The following is a 14,444-nucleotide window of genomic DNA, read 5'->3' as shown; positions in this document are numbered from 1 at the left end:
GTGTAAACATTTCCTAAAGCCTGTTGGTCTACACCTGAAAAACATCTCACCCCCACGAGGGGAAAAAAGGCTGGAAGTGTTTGCTAGGAGAACAGAGTACAGCAGTGCCACTCCGACCGTTCAGACAATGATACACTAGTAAGCCATGCATTTCACAATGCAATGAAGATATGTTTTTACCTCTGAAACAAAAATATCTTTGCAATGTGCACAGTTCTTTCAAAGGATCTATGATATTCATTTTGATCGTTTTCTACTCAATTCCATTCTGTTTGTTTTTCAAATGCTGGTCCTGACCCACTAAATTGATTTCACACCCACTAAAGGGTCATAAGCCACAGATTGAAATCCTCTCAGTGAGGTAGAAGGCCCAGAACTCACTTCTGGGGCCAGAATAGCACATTCTTTCCCAACCTAGATCCCCTTTGCTCCTGTCCTGCTACCGCCAAGCCTGAAATATCAGCTGTTAATGGCTTGGGCATCCATGTGGGCAGCTCTGAATGACAGCGGTGGGCCAGCCTCCAGCACACAGACACCTGAGGACGGGCCAGGCATCGGGCAGCTGCCAGCAAGGGCTCAGGAGGCTCTGACTGTCCAAAGCACCTAAGACCAGAGCTGCTCCACCCCCACCCAGGCTCCCTCCAGCTGCCCATACCCGCCACCCCGAGGGGAGCCCTGCACCCTAGTTGTACTAATTGCCTTTTTGTGCTACACACCTTCTACTTCAGTCTGTCTTCTTAAACACTTCCCCAGGACTTCACGGTGTTCCATCCAACTAACTTATCACCACGACCTTCATTCTGACCCCTTTTCCCAGATCCCCCACTACCCCACCCCCGACTAAGAGGATTTACACCTGTTCTAAAATAAAATGCATCAGTCAAACTAAGCCTTCTGGGGTGGGCCCTGGTCTGCAGTGAGGGGAAGGTTATGGAGAAAAACTACAGGGCAGGAGGATAGTTCCTGCCCTCAAACTCATAGGGGAGAGAAGAGAATGGCCATTCAATTCTTTAAGTAAGAAATAATGAATGCTACCCAACTAATAGCTATGGTGTAAAGCAAGGAACCTGCCATGTCTTCCAGGAAGTAAGGATCATTGGAGGCCACCAGAGCAGCGATTCTCAAATTCATTCTGGTGGTGTCACCCTAGGAACTGACGATGTTCTGTGAGGGGCTGCCTGAAATGCCACCCCATTAAAGTGAAATAAAGCAATAATTCTGTGCTAATATTCAGATGACACTTAATGCTACATTCTTGAACATCTAGGTAGCAGATGCCAAATTTTAAGATAGCAATATGGAACACAACCTCACGGTTGAGAAAACTCCATGCAATTAACCTAGTGTGCTCTGCACGTTCACAAGAAGCCAGCCATCAATGGACCACACGTCAGTCCAGCTCCCCGAGTACCAGGTTATCGGGGAGCACAGAGCCCATCTTGAAAGAGGAGTGGGATGAAGTTTCCAAAAGGAGAAGCAGCAGCAGGCAACAGCATGTATGATGGAGGGCACGTGGCAGGGGAGACGTATAAACCAGCCCCAAAAGCAAAAGGCAGGTAGGCAGACGCACAATCATGGACCTTGGTGATCACTCGGCACTGGCGTCATCAAGAACCCAGCAGGCCTCTGTTACACACAGCCTGGCAAATACCCACCTGCCCCCGGCCCACGTGTGAATCAAGTTGCCAAAACTGCTTTCATTCGCTGTGTTGTCTGGAGAGCCTACTGCAGACGGTGAGCTTTGGAGAAATGCACTCCCAGACACTCCATCTTAAAGCATACCATTGCAAAGGGGGTGGCGCTTTCAATGGGAACAGCTTGGTCAGTAAATAAGCGATAGATATGACAACATGATGTCATAAAGGCAGATACAATGGCTATAAACCTTCACTTTAAAATGACCCTTCCACGCAGATCAAAAGAGCAATGGCTACTCCAACCCTCAAAGAAAAGGACAAATAAAGCCGTGACTCTGCAGCATCTTAAAATGGACTTTGGGCCACAGCAGCTCATTATCGTCACTGATGCCCCACAGGCCTGTGAGAATCCAGCAAACGAGTCCCCAAATGGCTGGACCCAGGGGCAAAAACCACTCTGTCTAGGAGCCAAACGGGCCCAGTGAAGTACTTCTACTCACTGCCCAGGCTCCCTCCTGCAGAGGCCTCCGAAGGGGCAGAGCAGCTGGGAGGCTGCGGTAGGAGGACAGGCTGATGCTGTGGACACTGTCCCCAAAGGTGGCCTGAGAAGCAAGGCTGCAGCTCACAGACGGCCGGAGCCACACCGCCCCCCCGGGGTGAGGTGAAGCAGCGTGGAGTCCAGAAGCTGGGTCATCCGCCCTGGGCAAGGTCCAGGACTGCCTACCGCAGGGGCTATGCCCTCCCCGGGACGCCCCTGGGTCCCTACCCTCCTCTACTTCCATGTGGGCCCCAGGACTGGCATGCCAGGGCAGGTGAGACGGCACAGGGGCACTCAGCCACCTTACCTCCGAAGTTGGCCAGCCGCCCAATCCTCGTAACTGGCACCTTCCGTTCCCGCGCCCGCTCACTGAGCTGGAGGGAGAACAGAAAGAGACCTCAAGGAATCAACGAACAAGGTCAGGACCAACCTTCAGGGGTTCATGCTGCTCCCGACATCCCCTCTCCACCCCCAAAGGCAGCAGCACCGCCTGGCAGCCCACTCCACCAAGAGGCGGCCTCCACGTTCCTGAAACCTCCAGACCACACCCTCTGGAGATCGTCCCTGGAGGGGCCCTGACATCGGCACCTCTGTAGGAACCCCCCACGCACAGGCCCCACTCCACGGGGCCCTCCAGGACGCACCATCTGCTTGTGGGGCTTGCTCTCGGGGCGAGCCTTGGCCTGCCGGGCCTTCTCAATGTCCTCGGCCGTGAGGCCCCCCACGGGGGACTGGTCCTGATGGAAGAACCTTCGCTGAAGGCCGGTGCCCAAGAAGGGGGCGCTGGTGTCTACGAAGAGCCTCGCATTCGCCCTGCCCAGAGGGGAGGCGGCCTGGCCCGGGAGGCCCGCTTCCCTAAAGGGTCCGCTGTCAGCATACGCAGGAGCTGGGCCCTTGCTGCCTGTGTGATCCCAGGGCGGCGGTGGTGACTGGTCGGGCGAGGAGGCTGCAGAGAAACCTGCGGAGGCTCCGTCGGCCCCCGGCCCGGAGAAGTGGGACTCTGCTTCCAGGTCCTCGAAGTTCTCGGCGACGTTAGGCTCCTCATACTTCTGACCCTGCAGGGGACAAACGCCAGCGTGAGAGGAGCAAGTGGCCCTCCCCGTGCCTGTCCCCCTCTGCACAGGACAGCACGCCACCACTGTCCCACCCTCCGAGCCTCTGGAAGGCAACACCATGCTACTCCCGAGGCCTGTGGACAGTTCCGGAGGCAAGTAGCACCTTCGCAGCTCCGGAGCCAGGACCCCCGGACCCCCGCCCTGCTTCTGCCAGGGCTGTGCTGGTGTGGTCCCGGGCAAGCCACACCGTCACTGAGAACCTGCTGGGGGCCCAGCGGGGACCAGGCGAGTGACCACCACTCCAGGCAGCAAGCTCCTCACGTGTTACAGGACAGGCCTCCGGGGCTTTGGGGAGGGTGAACTAAGACAAAAGACAGGAGAGCTTTGAGGGGTCAGCTCAACCATAAACCAGCGAGGACAAGGGCAGTGCACAGATGGGGACGCCCTGCCACTCCAGGCCAGTGCCTCACCGCAGACACGGCTCCACCAGTCAGCCGTGGGCTTGTCACAACCAGGACCGCCCTGACTGTCCCTGGCAGCTGGGGGTACAGGAACAGGCAAGGAGGGGGCTACACCATGTTTTTCTTGTGGCAATTGCCAAGACCTGAACTTTGGGCCCAGGTTCTTTCTACTTTTGAACCCTGAGTGACCTTGAGTGAGTTCCTGACCCCTCTGCGCTACTTCCTCATCTGAAAATAGAACTCCCCACAGTCACAGAGTTATGTGGGGCCACAGGCAGGGCCAGGGGCACAGTGCCCAGGAGGCTGTGATTGGAACGGCCCTGCCTCCTGCTCCCCTGAAATGGCCTCGGTGCGCACAGTGTGGCCGCGGCTCCGGCACACACCGCAGCAGCCCCACTGCCCGCTCCCTCTCAGCTGTATTAGATGTTGTGGATCCAGGGAGATAAGACTTGCCTCCAGTGGAAGGAAAGAGACTGGCTATGACTCAGTCATAAATGGGAAACTGCGGCTGAGAGCGCTGAGTAATCTGGTGAAGGCCCACCAGCCGGCCAGTGGCAGAGCAGGGGTCCTGAGCCGAGGCTTGGCGCGCCGGCTGCCCCGAGGCCGCCAGACGGCACTTTTCTCAAAGCAGAAATAAACTGTACTGGCTTCACTAGGCCCATCTCAAGATGGCTGGAAAGCCCTGGGGTGACAGGACTGGGTCCCCAGAGCCTCCTCCTGCCCCGACTCCTGTGACGGCTGCCTGGCACTGCATTATCATGACCTGTTTATGCGGCTGGGAGGCCCCACGGGCCCGCCGTGTTTCAATGGGGCCAGACTCCTCAGTGTCTATTGAATGAAGATGGAAGCAAACCCCCGGAGGAGCTGGAGGGAGAGGTCTCTGGAGTATCTGGCCCTCCGTCCCCGCACAGGGAAGGGAGGCAACGCAATCTGAGTGTGGAGGGAACAAACAGGAGCACAGTGGACGCCATCCCCCCGCTCAGGGCCTCCCTCCTACCTCCAAACGGCCGTGCTGGCGGATGGCCCTGCCTCTGCAGAGAGCAGGCCAGGCCCGTTCGAGCGGACAGAGGGGCAGGGCGGGAGGCCGGGCAGGGAGCCCTGCGAGGTCTCACTCCTGGGCAGCCCAAGTGAGCTGGGCAACCTCACTGTCTGAGTGCTCCACAGGCCAAACACCCCACAGGAAGACAATGGCCCCGCAGTAGAAAAGGCACCGCGTGAGGTGGCCAGGGCCACAGCCGGCCTCTCCAGAGGGAGGGCAAGGGCAGGGTTCTTACACTGGGAAGAGGACACAGGGCCCTGACCCGGTCACTTAACGATTACAGCAGGGTTCTTAGTATTGGCTTCCCCATCTGGCAAATGGGGTAAGCGTCTAGGCCTGCCCCCTCCCAGGACAGCAGTAGGGCTGGGATGGGGTCACAGGGGTGAAGACCTCTAGAAATTAAAGGCATTCGTTTGGGGGGAGAGAGACACACATATCACCACTGGGCCCTCAGGGAGCAGGAGGGGAGGGGCTGGGAATCAGCAAACAGACTGATCAGAGGCCTGTGGGCCGTGATGGCCTCCCAGCCTGGGGGAGCCCATGTCCTTTGTCCAGAAGGTCAGCCCCACAGCACAGAAATGGAAGGACACAGGTGACGGGGTACCCTGTGCAGCACAACTCCCAACACCTATGTGCCCGTATGCACACGTGTGCACACACCCCCTTCCCATCCCTGGGGCTATCAGGAACGGTTGCAGGGGACTGTGCAAGGTGACACCATGGTGGACAGTGCTCCGCTGTATCAAGCCCTGTTTACAGTCACTGCTCCAGCACTCGTTTTTGCTTAAACCTTCCCCTCAGGTGGTAAAATGTAGTGGGACACCAACGACAGCACGAGGGATGAGAGGGAGGCAGGAGGTGAAGCTGCCGTCAGCTTTCAGCTCCCACCCTGGAAAGGAGGACAGCCCCTGAATCAGGACCAAGACACACAGAAAAATGCAGGAGACACGTGAGGCGTGGCCCTGGCTCTGGCCCAGCGGACACGGTGGGCAGCGCCTTCGAAGCCTGAGGAAGGCCCTGGACGGCTCCACGCTGAGGCTTGATGTCCAGCGGAACGCGTTGCGCAGCCTGGCCGTGCCCCCATCGAGCCTATACCCTGGGTGGCTTCCGTCATTTCTTTACAGAAACCAACCCAACAACAAAAAAACTCACATAAACCAGATAAACAAGGAGAAGGTGCTTTGTCTTTAAAAAAAAAAAAAATTGTTTCCGTGAAGAAAGCATACAGGGATCCTTTCAGCTGCCTCCCTTAAGAATACAGGTGTTACTTTTTTCTTTGTGATGGTTTTAATTTTCAAAATTAAAAAGGCCTCTCTCTTCAGTACCTTCAGGCCAGGCCGAGGGAGCGCGCGGGGCCTGGTGTCTGCCCTGCGCCCAGCATCCGCAGGTCAGTGCCGGTGAGCTGCTCATCTGACAAGGGTGCTGGGCGACTTGCTGCCGGGGCTGCGTCCCGGCTCAGTGAAGCTCCCTTCAACTCGCACGTGGGTCACACACTGGCAGCCTCACCCAGGGACGCTGCCCCACGCAGAGGGGTAGCAGGTTACACGAGCCGGTGGGCTCTCTGGCCCAGGCCACAGGGAGACCAGCCAGCCTGGCTCGTCCTGGCCTCACCAAGAGCTGCACGTCCAGCCCCGCTCCCACTGGCCCCCTTACCTGAACCATCCCCAACACCATGCCGATCTTCTCGGCCGCCGTGGACTGCAGGGCGCTGGCCGACATGATGAGCTCCCCGCCGAGGCCCAAGTGCTGCAGATGGGTTTCCACGGCCGCCTGGGCCAGCTTGGCAAGGCCTTTGACCACCATGATGGCGTCCCCCAACATGGTAGCCATCCTTCAGGGCTGGAAGAGAACACGCCAAGTCAGGGCGGGGGGCGCCACACCTCACACAGGGTCACACGCACACGGATCAGCTCCACCCCAAAGTCTGGGCAGAAGGCGACTGGCTGTTTGGTTTCCACGGAGCTCCCTTCTGATCCAGGCTGACAGAGAGGAGAGAGAGGAAGGGCCCGGGCTCAAGGACGGCCCCCGCCCTGCCGGGCCCTGAGCAGAATGCAGGACTCCAGGGGTCGGGGCTGTGCGCCAGGCACCCTGCGAAACACGGGCGGCCTAGAGACGCGAGGTGACTTGCCGAGAGTCTCCCAGCCACCAAGTGGCAGAGTCAGGACTTGAATCCGGGGGAACGGACTTAGTCCAGGGCTGTCTCCTCTGGACCAAACTGTAGGCAGGGGAGGGCGCCATGGGCTCCTGAAGCACAACGGTTCTCTGCAGGACGCAGGGGGGACGGACCCGAACCCTTCCGGGCCTGCCTATCCCTGCCTGGCCACTGTCACTCAGCCCAGTGAAGCCTCTGACTGGCACCCCCAGACGGAGGGACAAGCGGAGCCCCCTCCCCGCCCTCAGGCTCTAATATTCACCAAGCCAGTGTTTTCAAACTGCAGGCCAGACCACAGTGCGATCCGTTTGGTAAATCCTAGTCAGCATTAAAAGCAAACACGATGTGAACAGAAAGGAAGCATCCGAGGGACTGGGGGTAGGACTGCCTTGTGAAACTTGTCTCCCTCGTGTGTACATGTGAGCTGCTCTTTTTCTCTCTACTGGGTCACAGCCTAAAATGTGTTTCTTAATGTAGGTCAGGGTCAGTGAGGCTGAAAGCCACTGTACACAGCAGTGCCCCGGAGAGTGGGGCGTGTGCTATCAATCACCTGAGTATTTCTTAAGGTCTACTAGGGGGCTATGTACTGGGAGGGGTAAGATAAGGTCCCTGTTAACAAATTGGGGCTGAAGAAAAACCAAAACGGAAAGGAGCAGCAGGAGACCCCACTGGAGGAGCACTCTGGCCAGGGCAGGGAGGAGCTGGGATGGAGGCGTCTCAGAGATAAGACAGACTCCAGACAGGAGAGGGGCGTGGGTGGCACTGCAGGCAGGGGACCTGTACGAACAAACACAGGGAGGCTGAGAGGAGCCGTATACACCCTGGATGCGGGGCGTGGGCCAACAAGAGGGAGGGGACAGTCACAGAGACGGGTGGATTCGGTCTTCTCATCACACTAATTAGCAGAAGCGCAGACGGGAAGATCAGGTAAGAGCGCTGATGGGACCAGAATTCCGGGGACTTCCAAAGAGGCCAGGCAGGCTCGATCCCACCGGCCCTTCGCAGGGGAGCAGCCCCGGTCAGCCCAAGGATTCCAGCAGGGATGGCTGTGCTCCCGGGCAGGGTGAACAGCTACTTTGATTTAAAGGAGAACTGGAGTGAGAGCCAGAGACGCCCTCTCATGCACAGAAGCCCGGAGAGCTGAGCTGACCCGCCATAACCCGCCCTTGAGAACACCTTCACCTTCCTATGAGAGCAGCTACCAGGCACTGGGCTGGGTGCTTTCCACACCTCATCTCCTTTTAATCTTTACAAACCACCGAATGATATGGATACTACTGCCCCCATTTCAGAAAGAGAAAGCCAAAGCCAGAGAGCTTAACTAACTGGCCAAGGTCATTCGGTTCCTGAATGGTGGCCCCGGGGCCGGATCCTGGCCCTCTCCTGCTCTGTGCTCACCACGCCAACCTGCCTCCCCAAAACGCTTGGCCGGCGGACTCTGAGGTACCCCCACAGGCACAGGGCTCGGATCAGGCCAAATGGACCACCTGCACCCTAATTAAAACCAAGGAGGTTTCTGGATGGTGACTATACCCTTGAAAGAGATGAGAGGGAAAGGGGGGCTAGCCAGGCCCATCACCTGGTGCCATTTCACACCCCAAGCTCCCTCTGGGCTCCTGAGCTTTACAGCGATAAACAAGGGTGAGCCCCACAGACATTCCCAAAGGTCTAGGACTGGGAGGAGATCACATAATCAGAACTCAGATTCACCTGGTGCCAGCTCTCAACAACTCCCTGGCCCCTCCCCCGACACACACACACATACCGTCAAGTTCAGGAGAAGCGCCCACCAAGGCCCACAGACCTCAGTGATGGAGGAGGTTTGCCAAAGAGACCTCAAGGACATGCAGTGGTTGAGGCAGGGCCCCAGCCACATCTATTCAGAAGGACCATCCACTGTACCCCGCTGCCCCAGGGGTCCCCACAAACAGGCCTTCCCCTTTGAATCCAATCGAGATAATCAAAGCAGGTGTCTCCCATTAGCCACAAGCCCTGATATTTCCAAAACCTCACCGTATCTGACGTCAAATCTTCCTAAGACCTATTTAGTTCAGACTTTGTTTTCAGGCTTAAGACTAATTCTGCCTGAATTTCTCATCCTAGTTATCAAAACCATGCACTAAAATTGCACTTGAGTAAAGCTGATAAGTGGTTTATTGGCCCATTTATCCTGCTCTAGTTTGAATGGCCCACTGCACGGACGGGAGGTCAAGTTGAAAGACCCATTTCCAGACCTGCACGTTGCAGGAGCCGGGCTGGAACCCACTGCGGTCCAGGCCTCACTCTTGTGGTTTCTGAGCATGTCCGCACGGAGCAGAGCTCCGTGACAGGTCAGGATTGTACCTACTTCACACCGATGCTTTTAAAGAAATTCGTAAGAAGAAAACCTGTTCAATAGATTGACCAACATTTTTTAGAGTCCTGCATTTAGGAAGTAGGAGGAGTCTTTTTCAGTATCTTCCTAAGTGGATTTTCCTAACTTTTCTCGTTCACATAGCCTACTTTCAAAATAGCAAAGAAGTCATCTTTAAAAAGCGCACATTAAAAAGTAATTAGTTACGCCTTTCTTCCTGCCTAAACAGTTGCGTCCTCACATCAAGTGAGCTTCCAGTGGGCATGAGTCTCACCCTAGACAGCGGGCACCGCCGGGAGGAGGAGGACTAGACCACTTCTTCTGCAGGGAGGGCCCATCCGCATGGAAACAACCACAGAAATACACCTTCCGGCTTACTGCTGGCTGACTGTGATGCAAACTCTGCTTTTCTCAAATGGACAGATGTTGATAATAAACACAGCCTATCACTTGTGAGTAGATTCACACGTGGATGCCTATTTCAAAACCCCAGTTTGTGTCCACACCCCCTTGACAAATAATATTTATCTAATGTGCTGGGGCTGTACCCAAACCTCCCACATGCTGCTCCACTCAGTACAAAGTAAACCGTTCCCACTCTAAGCAATACCAAGTACTTTTTTTTTTTTTTTGCAAAGGAGTATCCACCCTCGAAAAAACAGTGGGGGGAGGGGAACACCCGTCAGAAGGAAATATCTTTCCAGGACTTTTCTCACCTTGTGGTTTTCAAAGGTTGGGTCTCACAAACCCTACTTCTCATGCCAGAATCCCAACATGACTCAGAATTCAGCTATCCAGAACCTGGGTGCAAACGTCTCCAGGAATGCACAAAACCAGGCACCCAGCTGCATGAGGAGGCCTTTTCATCATGCTCTCAAATAAATAAAATCGAAAGCTCCCAAACACATTTAATATACAAAAATTAAAAATCTTATCCTTACTACAACTTCATCTCCAAGCATGACAGCCCTCACCCCCCTCCGCTTCATCCTGCTGATCTTAGGTGGGTTTTCGGGACCTCGCCTGGGAGTAATACAGGTACGGAGCGTTCAGGCTCTGCCCACTTGGCAGCCTCTGCCCCAGAGGCCTCGGCGCCCGCCTCTCCCCGTGAGAAGGGGAAAGCCCAAGGTGCCCAGGGTGCCTGCTGAGCACAAATGAATAAAGCGGTGGGGGTGTGGGACGCGCACGCACATCCATGAGTGCCCCCGAGGTACTGGCACCAAATGCAGTCACTCGTTGAACACATGTTCACTAGCGCCTCCTCCCAGCACTCTGGGCCGGTCTGTGCAGGTTGGGGATGAGCCTGCCCTTGGCCCTGGGGGACTCACAGCTGTGGTGACATGCAGGCACATCTATAATGGAGAACAGCCAGGGGCCCACTGAGGCTGACACGCCAGCATCAGGAGGGGGCTGACCAGCAGGAAAGACTGTCCCCGGAGCCTGACACAGGGCCCCAGCTCTGCCACCGGGGCTGACACTAAGCATGTGACTTGCCTCTTTGTCCCTTTCAGCAGGCTTTGGGTGGCTCGCCAGGCCCTGTGTCTGGTCCTAACATGCTCAAGTGCCACATAGGAAGTAAATAAAGGTGTTGTCTAGAGAGAAGGAACTGGAATACATGCAGCTCACCACTCCCCAAGCAGCACAGGCAGCGAGCACAGGCTGCCTGCCCTCTGCCTGGGGAGTGCTCACGCTCCGAGAGGAAGTTTGCCTGCTGAACCCGTCACTCTCCGACCTTCCCCAGATCCGTCTCATTCGTGTTGGAGCACAGACTCACCAAGCACTGCCCCCTTGGCCAGACACAGTAAGATGCACCGGCAAGAAAATGAACTGCGTTCTTTCTAAACAATAAATATAACAGGCGATCTTGACAGGCACAAAGTAAAGGAAGGCATCGCACACTTTCCCACTCAGGACCCACATGGGGGAGACTTATTTCGGGGGGAGGGTTCCCATACACACCCCAAGTCCACCCCTTCACAGCCAGAACTCACCATCTGTCACCTGCTCTTCTCCTGAGGCAACAGCCAGCCGGGGACAGTGTGTGCATTTACTGAGCCAGTGTTCAAGCCCCTTCGTGACATGATAAAGCTTACGTGGCAGGCCAGCGAAGCCGTGGAGTCTGCACCCCTAAAGACAGCACGCCCTCCTGTGCTCTCTTCCCACCCTCAGCTGCCCTGTGGCCTTGCGGTGGCTCATATAAGGACCCCAAAGCAAGCTGCACAGAAAGCCAACCGCTTGGGGAGTGTGTGAAGTGAAGCTCACTGAAGAGCCTTCTCCCGTCCAGCCGTCTACAGCATGCACATCACCTGGCGTCCGACGGGCACCAAGATCGGCGTGTCCAAAACCGACCTCACCACCTGCCCCACCCTCTCCGGGCTCCCAACCCGGAGCAATGAGACCACCACCCGCTTCTCTCCAACCCTCCTCACCTCCGCTCCTCTGAAATGTTCTCACCTGGGCAACTGCAACAGCCCCCGGCGGGCCTCTCTGCCCCCTCCTATCTACTCCCCATGCCACTGCCAGAGCAATGACTTTAAAAGGAAAATCCTATCCAACCACTCCCAGGATTCCTGACTTCTCCCAGATTCCTAAGAGGCTGAACGAGGCTTCACGGCCCATCCCTGCCTCCTGAGCCTCTCGCGCCATGTTCGCTCCACTAACTGCTCCAATCAGGCCAACCCAATTCTCCTGCAGCCTCTGCACAGGGTGCACTTCCTTTCCTTCCCACCAGGTCTCAGCGCAGACATCACCTCTTCTGGGAAGCCCTCCCCAACATGTCCCCCCACAGCACCCTGTTCTCCCCCCATCCTAGCAGTGACGGTGCTCTAAATGTCTTTCCACCCCACTCGGCTGTCACCCAGCCAAGGGCAAAACCACACCCCTCGTCCCCACTCTGTATCTCCAGCACATAGCACTGTGCTCAGCATAGAGCAGGCAAGGAGTAAATGCTTGTTAAAGGAAACGAACTCAGCTGGCCTCTCCAAAGTTCAAGAAAGCCTGTCACTTCTGGGATTGGCTCCACCTGCTTACAGCTTTTAATCTACACATGGGATCAAAGGCCTGTTAGAAGCCTGGTCTGAGGCAGGGTTCTCACGGAATCACCAGGTTCTCACGGGATCACCAGGAAAGCAGATTGCTGGGCCCCACCCCCCGTTTCTGATTCTGTGGGTCTGGGACCCGGCCTGGAAACCTGCATTGCTAACAAGGTCCCACGTGCGGCTGCCGCTGCTGGTCCTGAGAACTTACCTTGAGAACCCTGTTGTGGAGGAACAGTGGTAAAGGGTGCGAGATGGCCCACACCCACAGCCAGGCAGGACGTCTAAACAGAGACCCTTTCCTAAAAGTTTCTCCCTGCTATGGCCTCCCCAGAAGTCCGGCTTCGCCTTAAGTGGAAAGCTTCCATCTGACCCTTCTTTCCCGTTTTCCCTGCAAGAAACACAAAACGGACCTCAAAAATTAATGAGCTTCAAGACACTGACCCATACAGCCAGCCACCAAGGGACCCTGCACTGTCACTGCCAGCACTCTTCAGAAAGGGCTGTTTAACGATCTTCAGGAGGCCCCGGGTAGGGGCTCCCGAGGGGCCTTCTGCCCCCCTCCCAGCCAAGAGCAACCTGTTTACCTTGGGCATGAACATTCTCAATTTCTGGACTGCACGGGCACCAAAAAGTTCCTTTACATGCTCGGCATTTTCCTTTCACTCTAAGAAGAAAGGAATCACCAATGGACTGTTTCCTCCAAGGATTCAAAAGAATGTGTGTGTCAGAGAAGAACTTCAGCACATCTGCAGACAGGCTCTTCATCTCGGGCTTGAAAAATCACACCAGCGACCATCACTCAACTACCTCGGACAACTCCAGGCTTCTAGCCAGTGAGGTCCAGCTTCGGGGTCTCTGTCGGCAGGTTCAGAAATACCCTAACATGCTATCAATTTTCAAAGGCAACGGGGCACATGAAAAGCCCCGAGGAAGAAAGAAAAATCGCCTCTGTACTTCCCGTCCGTCAGCCCGGGCCTGGTGAGTCAAGCCTCCATAATGGGACCAGCTGCAAGTCATTCTTTCCCCTCAGCTGCAAGCCACCTTTCTCTCCCCACTCCCCAGGCCATCCTGCCTAATAATTATCCAAGAACCCTGCCAAAATCTGCCAAATTACATTTCCCTCAAAAACAGATGTGCGTGATAATTCAGCTCGAAGGATGTAAATCACAACATTGTCTAAGATTGATTATGTAAACAGTGGTACCCACAGGATGGAATACTACTCGTACTATGCAGCCCGTTAAGATGACACTGTGAAAGGTCTTTACTGACAAATAAGAAAGCTTATTCTGTCTTCCCGCATTAAAAAAAACAACAGGCTACAAAATATTATTATCCTTCTTTTGGGGGGGAGGGCAGGGAAGGAAGGAGGGAGGAAAATGGATGATAGAGCGTGTGCAAAACAGTCACAGTGGTTTTCTCTGGGTGGTGGGACGATAGATTCTTTTTACTTTCTTCCTTTTCTTTATATTTTCTAAAATTTTCTGCAAAGAACATGCACTACTTTTATAACAGACAATAAGTGATATAAAAATAGTCATAAATAGCTGTTGTTAACATGAAAAACAAGCGAACCCACAAGTGTGTAATTTAAAGAAACTGTTCCACGTCCTTAAGTGTTTGTCCCAAGAGGAATGGGGAGGGGGTTAGACGGCAGATCAGAACGCTATAAATAAGGCCTCTCCACACCCTGGTTTAGTCAGAAGACAACTGCCCCTAACAGGCCGCCAGGAAGGTGGAATACGGCCATCCCACTTTGGGGAAAGAGGCTCAACTGCCCTTGTCAGAAAGTGGAGAGAAAAATCAACTGTGCCTGGCAGACCGCGGTCTAAGGCTGGCCCCTGTGTTAAAAGACAGAAATAATTAATGCGTACTTCCCCTCCCCCCCAAAACAGGATCCTAGTTGAGAATAATGCAGTAAGTGCAGTGACATTTTTCTGAACCAAAAGTTAAGACTTGTAACATGACCAGTGCCCTTCCAAGTCAGGGGTCAGCAAACCACGACAGTCAGCCAAGTCCAGCCCTGCCACCTGTTTCTGTAAGTCAATATTTACTGTAATACATCCCTGCTCATTCATTTACATATGTATTGTCTATGGTTTGGGGTTTTTGTTTTTTGTTTTTGGAGGGGGTTTTAGCTGTAACAGGAGAGTTGATTAGTTGTAAGAGAG

The 14,444-nt window shown here is 55.0% G+C and overlaps 1 protein-coding gene across 6 annotated transcripts in view; it reads right to left on the bottom strand.

Annotated features, from left to right (window-relative positions):
• COQ8A (coenzyme Q8A) overlaps positions 1-14,444 on the bottom strand; it is a 43,101-nt gene that overhangs the window by 17,357 nt on the left and 11,300 nt on the right. For 5 of the 6 annotated variants that reach the window (XM_019659028.1, XM_019659025.1, XM_019659027.1 and 2 more), the window contains 3 exons: positions 6,384-6,569; positions 2,820-3,230; positions 2,483-2,549 (listed from right to left, as the gene is read on the bottom strand). In XM_019659028.1, coding sequence (XP_019514573.1) covers positions 2,483-2,549; positions 2,820-3,230; positions 6,384-6,560 — 655 coding nt within the window. In that variant the 5' untranslated portion in view covers positions 6,561-6,569. Of the gene's footprint in view, positions 1-2,482; positions 2,550-2,819; positions 3,231-6,383; positions 6,570-12,481; positions 12,662-14,444 lie in introns of all 6 variants that reach the window. The other variant, XM_019659030.1, reaches the window with a different exon arrangement.

This window comes from Hipposideros armiger, unplaced genomic scaffold (assembly GCF_001890085.2).
Source record: "Hipposideros armiger isolate ML-2016 unplaced genomic scaffold, ASM189008v1 scaffold_293, whole genome shotgun sequence".
Lineage (NCBI taxonomy): Eukaryota > Metazoa > Chordata > Mammalia > Chiroptera > Hipposideridae > Hipposideros > Hipposideros armiger.
This window is presented reverse-complemented; position numbering and strand designations above follow the sequence as displayed.